Source organism: Grampus griseus (assembly GCF_964374135.1).
Source record: "Grampus griseus genome assembly, chromosome: 6".
In the NCBI taxonomy this organism is placed as follows: domain Eukaryota; kingdom Metazoa; phylum Chordata; class Mammalia; order Artiodactyla; family Delphinidae; genus Grampus; species Grampus griseus.
This window is the reverse complement of record NC_139000.1, coordinates 46,380,448-46,397,648: the sequence shown is the minus strand read 5'-3', so window position 1 is coordinate 46,397,648 and position 17,201 is coordinate 46,380,448. Positions and strand designations below refer to the sequence as shown.

Below are 17,201 nucleotides of genomic sequence, written 5' to 3'. Positions count from 1 at the left end.
AGAGGAAATAGTTTGCTTCATTAGTAGATCCTAAACAACCAGAAGAAATTTTTCTTTGCATTTTAATTTTCTAAAGGCAGAAGGTTTAATTTAACATTGTAGCAACTGGATATTGTTATCTTTATTTTGTGAACTAATCACATCCGCTTAGCTGTAGTGAAAGCAGTTTACAGGAAGATTTGGTAAAATCAGAAATCTTGTCATGTCTGTAGAATGTATAAGATAGTGTGCTCTAAAAAGCTTCAGGTAAGATCACAGTAACAACATAAGTCATCTGTGTTGATTGCCTCAGACCAATAATGCAGCTCTTAAAGAGACAGATGAATGTTTGACCTTCTTTCTCTGCTGGAAATAATTGAGGGATTCTACTTGATAATATAATCAGGATGAACCTAGGAATATTGTATAATGGAGTCACATCATAATTAGAGATTTAATATATATAAATTCAACTACACCTGCTAGAAAAAAATGAGAGAAATTACTTAAATAGTAGGCATCCTTTTCCTCTTGCCATTTTATTCAATGAGCGTGTGACCCAGAGAGAAGGGAGACACAAATGTGCAACTTGCTGTCTCTCCAGCTGGTCTCAGTCCAACGTGTCTGAGGGTATCTCATCACGCTTAAGGTGATGCTAATATTTAAAGGTATGGAATTAAGAATATACATTAGGGGCATATACATTTGCCCCTAAATGCAAAATAGTTAGTTTCTCTAGAGTTCAGCTGAGAAAATAGCAATCTATTCCAAACCAAGAAATTGTGTCTGTGTTGGACTTATCTAGGCGTTATAACTTTAGGACAATTTAAGAGATTTTTAAGAGTAATTTTGGACTCTGGTTAATGCCTTACACCTTGACGTTAGAAGCAAACCCTTCACTGTATGGCATTACCAGACACCGAAAAGAAGGGTGAGAAGTGAGCAGAGTGACTTTTACTCACGGTCGGCATCAGCAAACACAATGCAAGGACTTTTTCCTCCGAGTTCCAGGGTCACCCTCTTCAGATTGCTTTTCCCAGCAGCTTCTTTGATCATTTTGCCAACCTGAAATGGAGCATTACAAAGGAGGAGGCTTAATCTGCTCTCATGAAGGCAGGTTTCTTTAGCGATTTAAATTTATACGATGTTTGTGCCACAGTTACGTTTCATTAGGGAGAAATGGCATTTTTGCAGATTTGGCACTTTCAGATACCAAAGACTTCTCCATCCAAACATAAACATATGATGGATCATGAAAACAGATATATTGAACGTGATAGCTGATCTTGATGTACATGATCTTGATGTACATGGCTAGACAGGTTATTTTTCATTTTAATCAGAACTTCATCATTCTTCTGATCAGTCTGACAAATCATGATCCAACCATAATTTATCTATTTTGACTTTTCATCCTTCTGTTGAAATCCAGAAAACTCTATCCAGACAAAGTGGCGTATTTACCAGCCTCGAATCTCTCTCTGCTTCTCATTTATAATGAGACCCAAAGGTCTTACCCCGACTTGGGCTGCCTCCATTCCTACCCTTTCTTAGGGTCCAGCTCGTATCTTAGCTCCTCTTTGAAGCCATCTATGACAACTCAAGGTGAACATGACCCTTTCTTTCTCTGATCTCCAATAAGTGCCCTCATGAGGACTCGTTTCAGAGTTTCTCTTGGATTGTATTATTTGTATAAATATCAGTTTCCCAAACAGATGTTGCCTCCCTGGTAGCAGTGACAATGTCCTATCATTGCATACCTTTTCTCAGCACTGTCTGTCAGAGTGGGCTCACTTAACTATTGATGAACTGATATCCCCTCTCTCCCATGGCTCTCGCTCTCACTTTCCCTCTTTCTCATGCTGTCCTCCACACCTTTGAAGAGTGGAGTTTGGAGAAAGAAATTGGGTCTGTGTTCTGTGCTGCTACTTCAGTTAGCTGGAATCCTACTGTTTTTTGTTTTTTTTCTTATTAATGCTAGTGGCCTCTCTTCAGAGAAAGAGTTTTCATTTTTTTTCTCTATGGATCACTTCCTATGAAAATTAGTTTTTGCATTCTTTATATTTTTCTCATTTTTAAACTCTGGCCTGTTTTATAATTATTTCTTCTTTCTTTCTTTCTTTAATATAACTATTTCTTCCTTTTTATTTTTTATTGAAGTCTTAGAATACTAAAAGGATCTTTGCTTTTCTTTTTACAAGGTGATTCATTTTATCTTGCTTCTTTTATTTTCTGGATTTCTTTTCTTCCTCAACACATCAGATTTTAAGAAAAAGTTTCTATCTCAACTGAATAAAAGTTAAGTAGACGCTTGCTTGAATGTGTGTTTAAATTTTGACTGTTGAACTGACTCCTACTGTGCATTACAGAGTAGATCATTAATTAATCTGCTGATGTTTTCATCTTATTTAAAATCTTCATGCACTAAACCAAACCCTTAAATGTAGGTTAATAAAAATAAACTAAAAGTAGACTGGCAATGGAGAAACCCTGTTTGAAATTTCTCTTATATCCCATTTTGGTTCCACAACATATTTCTTATGACCACTCTCAAAAATTGAATTTTCATTTGAGGTGATTAAGAATTTTGTATTTTCTAGATAATAATCTTTGCCTTTCTCCCTTTGAATTCTCCAAATTCTTTCTCTGCATCTTTCTTTTATTTTCTGGGGTTTTGGGGTTTCTTTTTTTGTTTTTAGCTTAGAAAGATTTGCTGGAGAAACTTTATTAAAGCAGATAATTTTTGTCTTGGGGAAGGGAGTAAGATCAGAGGCATTTTTCTAAAAGCTACAAATGTCAAAAGAACTAGCATGAAGAATGGTTAGAGGTACGAGTGAGAAAGAAAGGTTACACTTTTACTTCGTGCAGTTTCAGATGGCAAATAAAAGGTTTGTTTGAGTTTTCCCAAAGGTCTAGCTAAAGTCAAAATAAGGAAACATCAGTTTTTGCCCCATGATTTTGTTCCCTCACTTGGAAAAAAGTAAAATGTTGTCATTTTTTCCTCAAAAAGGTCTACAATGAAGAGAGGATAAGGACTATTTAGGCTATGGTAAAAAGTATGTTCCATGATATTGTGGCGTTGCCCTTGTGGGGCAGAAGTAGCAAATGCTCAAAATAATGTTCTAACTTAGCACATCCTGCACAATGTGGGTTGGATTCTGTTTTAAATGAATCTAATGGGACATTAAAATTCTTACCATGCCAGAAACATTTTTATAATGAGCGTGACTGCTACAATGAACCACAACAACATAAAATCCATAGTTTGCCTCTTTCATGGCATTTGGCAAGTTCACTACTATCTTCAAAGCAACGAACTTGAAGCTAAAAGAGGACCCAGAAAGACTGATCTTTTGTGTGGCTTCTAAAATCATCTTAGTCACACTTAATTCTTTAATACTCAATCAGAAGTAGTTACTGTACTGGTTTCTGGAGATGAGAATGAATAAGATAGTCTTTGAGGATAGTCAGCAAAAGAGAGAGAGATACATAACAAAGCAAGGAGAACATGCTATCATAATTATATATCAGAGACAATGGGGGCACAGATGGAAAGTTTTTAAATTCAGGATGCTCCTGAGACTGCGGAGAAAGCCATAGAGGGCATGTGATGGGAGCCACATTATAGTAGGTGTGGCCACGCATGAGCAAACGCCTGCGGGAATGAAAAGATGCATGAAATAATCAGGAAGTGATGGGGCAGCGATGAAGAAATATTTTGTGGAGAAGGGACCTCTTCCCTCACACCTCATGAACTAGTGTGAGAAATTAAAGAGTGAGGGAAGGAACAAGGGAATGGAAATGACTCTAGAACACACAATAATCATGCCATTTAGTGACTACTCTGTAGGATGCTAAATGTTTTACTACTCATTAGCTTATTCAGTTTTATTTGGTATAACTCAATAAAGTAGATATTATTATTATTCCCATTTTACATATGAAGAAACTCAAGTTTAGTAAGGATACTTAACTTTTGGAAGACATACTGCTAGGAGGGGTAGACTTAGAATTTAAACCTAGATGTTTCCTAGTCTTCTCATATCAAAGTTTTCTGGGGGAGGGGGCAGATAAAGTACCCCTAAAGTGCTGTAGGGGTTCAGGGATGAGCCAAGACAAACAGGCAGTGATGCAGAGATGGCATCGTGGAACAGTAGCCTCTGGCTCAGACAAACTAGAGAAGCGTCTGGGATCTAGAGCAGAAGCTGTATGTGGCGTCCCTGTTGGGGAAGGTCTACCATGCTAGGCTGAGAAATTGGTACCTTCCTGCTTTACCTCCTCTGCTATGATTTCAACCTGTGACTTCATCATGTTTTAATTTATTGCTGTGTCTTGACCATTACCAATTGTTTTGTCCACAGACTCCTGATTGAAGAATTGGTTTTCCCCTACCTCAATTAGGAGTTTGTAGAATGTAAACTTTTTCTACTCTATGTCTAAAAAAAACAAGAAAAAATTATATATTGATATATCTAGTTTAAAAAAGATCAAGAAAAATAAAATTTTATTTTCTATCATTTTAGTTCTTTATGTAAACTACTCTTTGTATTGGAGTGGCTAATTAGGAGTATAAAATAATCAAATTAGCCTTTCCACACTATCTGGAATGTTCTTCCTGTTTCTCCAGAAAGTTAAAAAAGTAAGCATTTTCAACACCCAGAACATTTAAAGAGCATTTAGCATCCCTCCTCTCCCCCATCCCTCTCCTCTGAAGTGCCCACGGCTGGGGTCCTGTTCTTTAATCTTCTGGATAGCCAAGCTGGAGCTACTGAGGCAGAAAAGTTAGGTTGGATCGGGAAGCTGAGCTGCTGACTCCTTTTCAGAATGTTCAGGGAAGAGAGAGCCCCAAATAAGGAGCTAAGGGTGAGGCTCTGCTCTTTGATTTCCCTGATCTACAGGATAAAATTACAATTCATTCATACAAATCACTGTGGTCTAATTTATATTTTTTATCATAAACCTTACTAATCATACGACAAGGTCTAATCAGCCATATTTCTCGTCAGAGAAAGTAATAACATACTAAAAACAGTTTACTCCAGTCCTTCTGCTTTTGTAATAGGTATTTCGTTTCATCTCAACGACATCTGCTTATGTTCTATAAACATGTGTGAAGGCTAGAATAAGGAACAAATCATTAAAAGAACTTTTGTTTTAAGGAAATGTCAGCTTAAAAACAGTAACATAAAACATGCTTCCAACTGCTTCACTACTGGCCTCAGTAAATGATGTTACCTGTGTTGATCCTGTGAAGGCCACTTTGTCTACATCCATGTGAGAAGAAATGGCCGCCCCTGCAGTAGGCCCGTAACCAGGGACAATATTCACTACTCCAGGAGGAAACCCTGCCTAAAAGATAACAAGTAAAATAGTTAGAACAGAACTGATCATTTAATTCTACAGAAAAAAGAGGAGAGTATGGGATCAAAGCTGCCTCTTTATGCTAATCTTATGAGTTTCTCTACAAAGAAAGATGCATATAGGTGGTTTTATTATTTATTAGTATTCTTATTTCATTGTTAAGCCCACTTAAAATAACCTCAAGGGTTGCATTATTGAGGGACTATTTCTCCTCAGAGTAAGTCCATCTTTGACTTTCATGGATCATTTGCTCCAATGATGGCTGTCTCAAATTTTATAATAGTAACTCAAAAAGATAGTGTGTGTAAAAGTGGTTGGTAAATTACTCACAAAGAAGGAAAACAATGTGTTTATTATCCGTTCAGCAAAAATAAGAAGCTAAAGCGATCTTAACATTTTTAGTTTCTACCTGTTGATTGATCAGGGCATACCAACTAGGTTGCAAATTCCTATCAGCATTATTTAATCAGAAAAATGTTAGGTTAAAAATGGTCATCCCATTCATGATCAAGCTTCACAGATTGATTCCAATCCCAATTAAAGAATTATCAAGTATAGAGCAGTGTGGCAACTGAAACAACACATTGAAATTTCATGTTATTTGCATCAAAATGTCTCATTTTGACATCTCTTTTGCCTACTTTTAATTTGAAGTGAAGAATATTTTTAAGATATGGATTCAGATTTCCTGAATTTTAAATTTCTAGGGACTAAAGCTTATTTTTTAAATATTGGTATAATATAAAGGACAATAACTTGTTTGCAAGAAAAAATATATTAAAACAATCTAGATAGCTGATGAAAATAAATTCTATGTGCTCTTTTGTCAGTTTTTGAGCAGGAAGGTAAATGCAGAGGAAACCGTAATAGAAAAGAGAATATAAAGGTATTCCCTCATTGGTGAATGAGTTTAGAAATAATGTAGCCCAATGCCACAAGCAAGCATATTAACTCAGAAGCCTCCAACCGTCAGATAGACTAGTTTAAGCTAGTTTAAATTTGTAGAATTTCCAGGCTGTTAGTTGCAGTTATATACCAACTTACAGTTCAACATTTGAAAGAAAATCATAGCAATTTCAACATGAACTTGCATTCATGGGTGTTGGGCAAAAGAAATAAAAAAAGTGATCATAAGGTGGCAGCTGGACATGAAGCTTCTGGTCTGGCTTCCTGTCCTCCTTTGGGCAGAGGTTCATTTGGGTTGACTGCCAAAAGTCCCTGCCAGCAGCTATGCTTAATGTGTCCCCACTGGACAGGAGCCATTGGCAGATAATGTAATTTACAGTAGCAACAGATGAAGTCTTCCTACTATAAATCAGGACTACTGATTTCTTGCACATACTTTTTTTTTTTTAAGATATTTGAAATACAACTTTATTCTGATTCTAAACGAAAAGAAATGGGAATGACAGTAACAAACAAGATTCCACCTCTCAATATCGTCATGTGACTGTAGCAGTCTTATATTTGAAACTCAAGGAGGAAACAGCTGTGTTCCAAAACAGCTAAATATGCAGGTCCAAAAAATAAAGGTTTTTTTTTTTTAACGGCCACATTCACTCCAAAGCCCATCCATCTCCTTCAGCATCCAAAGATTAAACATATTTTGATTTAGGAAACGTACCTCTTTTATTAAAGATGCCATGTGAAGAGCAGTCAGAGGGGTTTGCTCTGCTGGTTTCACAACCACTGTGTTTCCGCAGCTGAGGGCAGGCCCTATTTTCCAAATGAGCATGACCAATGGGAAATTCCACTAGAAAGCAATATATAACAATAGATTCTTTGTATTGCTGAAAGCCACATTTGCTAATCTAACTTCCACATTATACACTCCTTGTAGACGTTAAACAAGAATTGTAGTAGTTTTGTTTAATCATCTGGTATATTCTAATTAAGTTCATTGCTCAAAGCAACTCATAAATGCAAAAAAAAAAAAAAAAACCCTCCAAACAAACTAGATACAGGAAGAGAGCAGGAGAAAGTCATAAAATTTTATCAAGTGCTGTTATTTTGAGTTCTTTTTCTACCAGGAAAAAAAATCACTGCATGGTTTAGAAATCAAGCCTTACTATTAAATATATTGTAAGTTACCTGTAAGGGTTTAAAAAATGTAATTATTCCTCCCTCCCTATAGGTCTTTAAATGTAACCATTTATCCAATAATAATATTTAGTAGTATTTAATTCCAAGACAAATATCTTGCTAAAGACACAGAAGTCTAGGGTTTGGAGGCTGACAGCTTGGTTCACATCAGCTCAATCACTGAGCAGCCATGTGAATTCAGACACGTTATATGCACTTTGTGTATGATTTCATCATCTATAAGTGCTGAAAACAGTCCTCTCTACTTCAGAAGGTTGTCCTGAGGATTCATAGAGAAAGTGGGCCAAATGTTTAATGCAGTGAATTGTTCATCACAGGCATACAGTAAATATTAACAATTCTTAGTATTCAGGATTATGTAGTTTTTATGGGTTTTATTGGGATTTTTGAACTAATGAGCAATTTCATTCAAAATGTTAATATGTGTACATTTCAGTCTCATTGGAGCAGAAGATAAGTCATTGCCACTTCCTCTTCTAAGAACATCAGGACATTTTATCATCTTTTCGTTTGGCCTTTTTGGCCTTTCTGAATATGTCAGTCAAAGTGAAATCATTGATAGTCTCCTATTTGTTGGACATAAAAGGAGATCTTCATGATTCTGCATAAAATGGTACTTTCTCTAAGAGGAATGTGGAGTATCAAAGCCTCTTATCTGAAGGTAGGATATATTCCATACTGTGCTCCAAATGCCTCTGGCACAGTTTCTTCCATTTAGTTAAGAAATTTCATTCAATTTGAACTCTGGTTGCTACTATTCTCTATGTTGAGAAATCCCAATGAGGATATATTGATAGAAAGTGTTGGAGAGTGGTTGGCCATACTATACTTCACTGAAATGCTTGGCGTCTTGCACGATGACCACTTTGCTATGTACATGTAAAGCATGGGTCTTAAACAGAGTGCACAATACATCTTCTTAAAAACAAACCATAGAGTAAAAGGTTAAGGTTTGGTGATGCTGTATATGGAAACACACTCAAGAGATATGCCAGAATATAGATAGGTTTCTGGACTACTAGTTCGTATCCAAAGGGTACGGCCACAGAGAGACCCAAGTTCAACAATTACTATATTTGCTCCACATTTAGCAAATATCTAAGCATTCATTTGTGCCCAAGAAATCTTCATTAACAAAAGAAATAGAATTGGAACTCACTTTTTTTTAACTGAAAATTGTATGAGGGCAACTTACAGGAATGATTTGGCCACACACACCAATAGGCTCATTTCTTGTATAAGTAAAAAAGTTTCCATCTGAAAAATAAAACACACAATCATTTATAGACAAATGTGCTTGATATTCACAGAACGGTGGTTTGGGGCTGATGTGAGAGGAAGGTATAGACAGTAATTTAAAAAAAAGAAAGAGAGAACATATCTCTGCTTATTTACAAAATGAAAAACTGAGCCCTCAAATAGTAATTTGAAATGAGAGGAACCATAAAACTGAGTTAGGTCAAAGCAAAGATGCACAATTGGAAAAGATCTGAACAATATTTATTCTATCTCTGATCTTATAGGAGGGCTACTTTCTAAATCATACTTGTTCTCAGTTTCCTTTCTTTCATGATAAAGGAAATAAAAGGTGTGTAACTAAGAAAGAAACTGTTAGAGTTCTGTTTCTGACAGCTCTGAGTTCTACCAGTAATTTTTTAAGTGCATAATATAATTTAAAAAATAGTAAAATTAAAATATAGTAGAATTAAAAAAATATCTCCCTGTGAGTGACAAGCCTTTCCTACTGGCTTGTTCTAAAAAGTCCTCTTCTTTTTGCCTGCCGAACAATAAAAGCAAGCTCTCTTAATCTATGAAAAAAAATGCCGGAAGTAAAGGACATTTCCATCTGGATTTGATTGATTCATGTGCCTCCAAGTTTGATGTGGTCATCCTGAGGTTGCACTGTGCTTTGTGTTCATTCTAGTTCCCACAAAAGCTTCCTGGCTATCATAGCAAGAAGGCTACTTAATCAAGATCGATTTGTACTTTAAATGGTTTCTCCCATTTTATCAAAGGGTAAAGTAAAAGTTTCTGAAATAACCACAGTTCTTGGTCCCATCATGGTCTCACTCTCCCCTTTCCACTTCCTGGCTCTCACATCTAACCAGCGGGATGCTCCAGTTAGATTGGAAATGCACTTCAGGGCCAGTCCTGGAGGGTGTTGTATTTCCATAGTCAATACGTTTATATGAATTAAATTCTACTTGTAACGTTTTCCGACTCGATGCCTTTTCATATTCCTATCCCGTTGTGTACATACTCTATTAAGATACTAAAATGCATACACATTCACTCACACAAATTCTTAAGCCGTAAACACAGACCCATCTTTCTTTGAAACTATTTGAAACAAATCAATGTGAATTAGTTTGTTTAATTAGTCTGCTCTAACTATACTGAGTTAGACCAGGCACAGATGACCATAGCTGACTCATACTGGAACGTACAAAGAGGCTTAAATAATTACATTATAGAAAGGGTATAAATGTCACCATTGGAATAAAACCCAAATAAATAATTTCAGAGGCCAGCTCTGAAAAGTTTGAGTCCTTAGAGAGACAACTGCTTAAATCAGTAATTGTGGGCATACGAATGTTCTTACTTTAATATTTTCCAAAGTATCTATAGTGTTATCTTCTGCATAATTATGTTGAAACAATTTTAAAACCCATATGATGAATCTTAGCAGAACGTCCAGGTTCAGAACTGCATTGTCTCAAAGTCAAGAAGAAAATAATTCTGCCCTACTTGGTTGACATCTTTAAAAGGGAGAGTTTGGAATTTTTCATCTCTACAATAATCTCCTCACCCCTACCGTCACCCACGGTGGTTTCCCAAAGCTACTTACCAATGGGTATCGTGCGGCCCTGGATCTTGTCAGCCCAGCCTGCACAGTAGCGTAATGTTTTTATACAACCTCCTAAATCCATCAGATATGCATTGGAAAATAGTTTTCCACCATTCATTGACTCCATTGTCTGAAAAAGAGATCACACCCCAAATCTAAACTTCTACAGAAATTTTAGATTAAAAAAATAGTCAATATTTTGAGTAATCGTGTGCTAGAGAATTTTGAAAATACTAGAAGAAGTCCTGTAAGCAATCTTTTGTAACCTCCTCTTTTTAAAAAGGAGACTAAAAAAAGAGTTAAAAGGACTTGCTTAAGACCATACTTGCTTAAGGACATAGCAAGATCTGGGTAGAAAAGGTAGTGAGATTCTGGTTTCTAAACCCTCGTGCCCTTCTATCTCATTCTGAACGTCCGCCAGTGAACCAGCTTTCTAGGAATTGGTCACAATTTGATATACACACAGCTTGTGAGAGTGGCACTTAGTCTCCTTAGTCAGATCAGAGTTCCAACAAGATTTCACTTATTGTATGATACAACTGTGGGTGACAATTTACTGTCAGTGACCATTAATAATGCCTCAATAATCATTTTTAATTTTTACATCCCATCTGGATATTCACACAAACTTAAGTAACCCCTGGATTTTTTTTTAATCCATGAGTTTCCTTCAACAAAAGTTTAAATTGTGAAACTCTGAGTTTTGCCACTAATATCAAAATTATTGTTTGAATGGTCAGGCTGTAAGGTTCGACATTTTCTAGTATAGTGCCCTAATGGTTTTAGGATGACCTATCTCTTCTTTTCCTCCTTTTCTTAAGCAGAACTGTAAAGACTTTGGGGCGTAATGTTCTGCTGGGGCAGGAGTGTACAGGTGATAAACTCTTAAATCAGTTCCTTATCTGTTGTACAGTCTTCTCTCTCTGCATTATATTGTATGCTACCTCAAAACTTTATCAAATATGATTTTTGTATGCTTACTCTTTCTTCCCCCTTTATGATCTTATGCTGACAGAGGCAGTCAGCATTCTGTAATTCACAGATCGGATAAATTAGGGAAGGCAAGTTTTAACAAATTCTGCTTTCTTCCTGCAGGATGTTTTGGTTATGGTTGTTGTATTGTGTATAACTTCTAATTCCATATTTTTACATACTGTGAATTATGCTGAATCTTTGATTGGATAATAAATGGCCCTTTGATTAACTATAATTGCTAATGTTGATTTTAAAAAACATAAGCCTTTCTGTTGCCGCCAGTTAAGATTCTAAAGGTAGTAAAAACTTACTCTGAAATCTGATGTTGCTGTTGCTTTGTGTTAAATTGGCTTCTCTAGGAAAAAACAAGGAAACACCTCCCCCACCCATTTTATGTGCTGATTCATATAACTGCTGAAATGTGTTTTAAAAAGCAGTATACATAAAAATAACATTTTTATAAACACATGAATGGATTTTTCTTTATTATTCGCTCTTTCACCTATAAAAAGAACATAATTTATTCAAGACCATTGTGAACATGTACATTTCAGGAAAGGAAAAAGTGGCCATTTTATTAACTGTCTTGGTGGGCTAGATTATGGAAAAATAAGGTTTATTTTAAAGAAATATCCTGGGCACCTTTAACAAACTCCATGAGATTTTTTCACTTGAGGAGTTCAGTGGTCAAGTAAGTTCAAGAAAGCTGGTATATTATTCTAGGATCTTCATGCTGCATGTGACCTTATTTTATAAAGGCTCAGAAATTCTACAGTAAAGGAAAGAAACTTGTTTAATTTGATTTAACTCAGGGTCTGCCCTGGTGGTGCAGTGGTTAAGACTCCACGCTCCCAATGCAGGGGGCCTGGGTTTGATCCCTGGTCAGGGAACTAGATCCCACGTGCATGCCGCAACTAAGGAGCCCGCCTGCCACAACTAAGACCCAGTGCAACTAACTAAATAAATAAATAAAGCAAAAAAAACCAATGTTTAGACTGTAGACTCTATTCTGGGAGTAGACATTAACGTCATCTAAAACCAGAGTGCAGATTACTTACTATCTGAGAATAAGCTCAATGGTACCATTCATATACAAGAGCTGGTAGAAGTCTTTTTGTTTTATTTGTAGAGAGTATATAGTGAACACTAAAATTAAAACAACTCACCAATCCAAACAATGAACGCTTTCTAGAGATTTTGAGTTCTGCGTAGTTCGGTTAATACTCACTGCCAGAAGCAGACGATCTCTTTCGATTAAATCAGCCAACTTGTTTATTAGCCGTCCTCTCTCTGAAGCATCCATAGTACGCCATGGAGAGCCAATCTGAAAAGACTGTCTTGCGGCCTTCACTGCTTTGTCAACATCCTCCTGCAAGTCAAAGAATTCAATTCGTGGGCTAAATATATTAGCAAATCCAGTGGCGATAACCCTATAAAATACACTAAAACTCCTCATAAGCTGTGTCTTCATCAGCCTAATTCCAGCATACTGTACAAACTCAACTACCATATATTGGAATTATACCTGCTGCCTACTCTTTGGAATGATGAGTACCACACACATAGCACATGCTTGATTTCCTAGAATAGAAATATTATATTTTAATAGTTCCTATTATTGGCGTGCTTACCATATATCAGGTAATGTTCTGATTGCTTTATGAGTTAATTAAATTAACTCATTTAATTCTTTTTTTGTTTTGTTTTGTTTTTTGTGGTACGTGGGCCTCTCACTGTTGTGGCCTCTCCTGTTGCGGAGCACAGGCTCCGGACACGCAGGCTTAGCGGCCATGGCTCACGGGCCCAGCTGCTCCGCGGCACGTGGGATCTTCTCGGACCAGGGCACGAACCCGTGTCCGCTGCATCGGCAGACGGACTCTCAACCACTGCGCCACCCGAGAAGCCCTCATTTAATTCTTAATAATTTTATGAGACAGATACGTTCCCCATTTTAGAGATGAAGAAACTGAAGCAAAGAGAAAGAGGAGATTTGCCCAAGCTCAATAGCTGAAAGTGGCTGAACTGTGTTTTAAAAGGAGCCCAGCTGACTGTAGAGTCTTTGCTCTTCACCACTGCATTTTACTGCTTTGGTGATTGGTTTGTCAAGAGTTCCAGGGAAAGCTCAAGATCTAAAATAGTGAATATCTTCTTGGATCTCTGGTGACTTTAAGGGCTGTGTACTCTAATGAAGAACCTACCGAAGGGTGAATAAGAACTGTGTTTTGCTGTTGAAGAGTAAACATTATAAACATGTGCTCATTCCTCTTGTTCAGAGGGAAAAAGGCACAGAGGCAGCGGGTCTGGTATAGAGAAAGGGCAGTATATTACAACCTCTCATTTCCCAACTAGGTACAAAGAGTTCCTTTCATTCCCTAACTAGGTAAAGAAATCAGTTTCTTATTATTAAGGCACTGCTTAAAATTACATTAATTCAAGCAAAAGTCAAATAATTGAGTCATTTCACACTCAGTCTTCTTGCCGTCTCTCATCTGTCCTCACTCATACTCTTGTTTCTGAACTGGTTTATTCCTCCTGTTCTTTCCTAGTCTGCCTCAGTTAAATACTTTCCCTGGCCACTCATTCCCATAGATCTTTGTTCAGATCCCATTTGAGCGCCTATAGAATACACCTACTACAAAATTCACTACCTCTTCCATTACTACTTTGTCTTTTTTCCTTCCTCCATCAAATCAGCTGCAAACACTTTAAAGGCATAGATTTTCCCAATCTTCTTTTGCTTATCAGTCTGGTCACTACATGGAGCTATATAAGCTCCACAAATCATGGTACCTCTTAGGCCAGTGGGTTGTCTTTTGTGCAGGAGCCATAGTTTCCTTAAAGAATCTGAAGGGAAAATTGTCCTAAATTTTTTTAAGTTGCTCAAATTAAGCTGAACCCATTTAACGATGATACCTCCCCCTTTGGGAGGCATGGATCTCAGATTAATATTCCCTGCCTTTGATTATATTCAGTCAAGAAGTCCCAAACTGGGAATTCCCTGGTGGTCCAGTGGTTAGGACTCCACACTTCCACTGCAGGGACATGGGTTTGATCCCTGGTTGGAGAATAAAGATCCCACGTAGCGCCACCAAAAAAAAAAAAAAAAAAGAATCCCAAACTTACAAGTCTGCATATTAAAATACAAGAAAAGTAAATTATTTTTACATTATTTATCACCACACTAAGATGATCTTGGGCCAGAGGGACATTTTAGAAGTATAATTTGGTCTGATTAAGTGATAATATTATCACAATACAGACTACAAGCAAACATTCTTTCACTGTAACCATCACACACTTGTGTATCTTTTCTTTTTTAAAAAATTTTTTAAATTTAATTTTATTTATTTTTTTATACAGCAGGTTCTTATTAGTCACTTGTGTATCTTACTGTCTAACTTTTGAGAGAATAGTGATTATGTACAATAAAATACATGTATTCTTACTCTCCCTCCCTGAGAAATATGTATATAGTCATATTTTGGGCATTCAGTTAATCACATTGATTGCTTATATTTGGACATTGTGTTATGCCATAGGTTCTCACCTTTTCCAAATTATATTGGAAGAGCACTGTTGAAAAAAATTAAAAAGCAAACCACAAGAATCTGAAATTGCCAGCATGACCTGTGGATACCACAGCTTATAAAATACATTCTGCTCTGTGTTTAAAAAAGTCTGTGTGACACAGCTTTCGTATGGATCCTTGTGCTCCGTGTTCCCTCATCAGCCTTAGCCAAATATGGTTTATCATAGGCATCCTGGCCTCTCAAAGGGATATGGAGTAATTGGCTTCAAGACAAGGAACTCTGCCATATGGAAAATATGTTCCTGGAGAATGCTGCTATAAATACAGACGTTTTTGTATCGTGCTTCTCCTTTTCTCATATATTTTATCTTGCTGGCACAGAAATAGAATAATGGTAGGTAATATATAGGTCTGGAACAAAACAACCCTGATTTGAATTCTGGTTCCTCACCTATTAGCTATGTAAGCTTTGACGCATCCATCTATTCATTCATCCGTCTCTCTAAAGATTTGCTAAACACTCTATTCTGTAGCATTCTTATCATCAGGCTGCTAACGATAAAGTAGTGAAGTAAAGAGACTGGCCTTTTGAAAATTCCAGTTGTGTGGGAGAAACATACAACCAAATAATCACATCATTATTATAAACCATGAGAAATATTCTGAAGTGAACTATATTGTGATATGACTTCTCTCACCTTTGGTTTTCTTATCTTTAAAATAGGGATAATGTACCTCATGGAGTTGTGTTGAAGATTAAATAAGGTGACACTTGAAACACATTTTCTGTGACAGACATTATGTTAAGTGTTCATTAAATGGTAGTAAGTGCTATTGGAATCAGAGCAGTCAAAACAACCTTAAAATAACTCTCAGCAGTTGTAGTGTGTTTTAATCCTTCCTTTCAGTTTTCACTGCCCTGTATTATTTTAGGCTGTCATTATCTCGTATGGTTGCTAGCCTTCCTAAGTCCATTTTCTTCTCTCCCCAAACTGTCTTGCCTATTGCTACCAGGCTAATCTTCCTCAAATAATTTGACCTTATCACTTTCCCTTTCCAATATTTGCAAATGCCCCCTTAGCCCACAGTCCTTGGGTCAGACTTCTCTTTCTGATTTTCAAAGCCTAGCATTTTGGGGCCCCACTTCACCTACTCAAACTTGTGCTCACATTTTTTCTACTTTGTCTGGCCCAACTACTTCTCACCTTTGCTCCTATAATTCTCCTCGCCTAGAATGTTCTACCAGCACACCCCTTTCCTTTCAAAGTCCTACATATTCTTTAAGACCCAGCTCAAATATCACAACCTACCTACACCCTTGCCAGATTAATCCAGCTTGATAATAGCTACTAGTTAAGAGCTTACTAAGTTCCTGGCACTATGCTAAACCCTTTATAACCCCACAGTTACTGCTATAGTTAAGCATCACAGACCTTGTTTTATAGGACATGAAATCTAGCAGATAGTAGAACCAAAATTTAGTCCCAAATCTGACTCCAAAATCCAGTTGTATAGCTCTTCAAGGCTATCCTGATAATGATCTCATTTGCAATGAATACTCACTGCTATCTTTATTATAAGCTATAATACTTCTTACTATTTGGGTCTACAATAGGCAGGTTATAAATATTTAATAAGTTTATTATGCATCTTATAAACTCATTATGTTACATTGATTTTATATAAGCATGCTCCTTATAGAAATAATTTTCTTATATTGATATTTACAAAATAATTCATATCGTAATTGATTCCATTATATAACAAAGCTTTTACATTAACCAAAACTATTAGGCATAAGGGGTTTTTGTAAATTATTATTATTATTATTTTTATTCCAAGACTACTATTTCTTGGATTTTTAATCCAGGACTAGCATTTCCAAGGACATAATTTTTTAACTAACTAGAAAACAATTTGATACCATTAACTCAGATTTTCTACCATCAATAATACTTTTACCTTATAGTGTTTAAAATGTTCCTTTTTGAAGTAGGGACCACAAGTTGAAAAGATGAAATTAAGGAAGGACTGAACTCTTCCATCCCTCCCAGACCGTGCATTTCCATATGAAATTTGTTCAGATTTGGAGAAAGTAGTTATCAGACCAGTTTTACACCTGTCATAGGCATTTACTTTAATGGACATTTACTTTTATCCCCACCAATTATTTGTTAGGTCATGCTTTAGTATTAAAAGCAGTTTTCGGGATTAGTCAATATAGCCCAAAAGAGCCACTGAAGTGAAAAGAAAACAGTTCCCACCCCCATCTGTGCTTTTCTTTGTAACCTGCATTTGTTCTTGCCCTTCCTCCTTTCTTTATAGTACCATTGAAAGGCGGTATGTAGCCCATTGTTAGCTCCATTCTACTCATCAATTAAATCCTTAAAACCTCTTGGCTCATTA

General features: G+C 36.4%; 1 protein-coding gene across 1 annotated transcript in view; it reads right to left on the bottom strand.

Annotated features, from left to right (window-relative positions):
• ALDH1A1 (aldehyde dehydrogenase 1 family member A1) overlaps positions 1-17,201 on the bottom strand; it is a 53,918-nt gene that overhangs the window by 14,466 nt on the left and 22,251 nt on the right. The window contains exons 3-8 of the mRNA XM_082657073.1: positions 12,495-12,635; positions 10,292-10,421; positions 8,639-8,700; positions 6,965-7,093; positions 5,215-5,328; positions 942-1,044 (exon numbers count right to left, since the gene is read on the bottom strand). Of these exons, the coding sequence (XP_082513199.1) occupies positions 942-1,044; positions 5,215-5,328; positions 6,965-7,093; positions 8,639-8,700; positions 10,292-10,421; positions 12,495-12,635 (679 nt within the window). The remainder of the gene's footprint in view (positions 1-941; positions 1,045-5,214; positions 5,329-6,964; positions 7,094-8,638; positions 8,701-10,291; positions 10,422-12,494; positions 12,636-17,201) is intronic.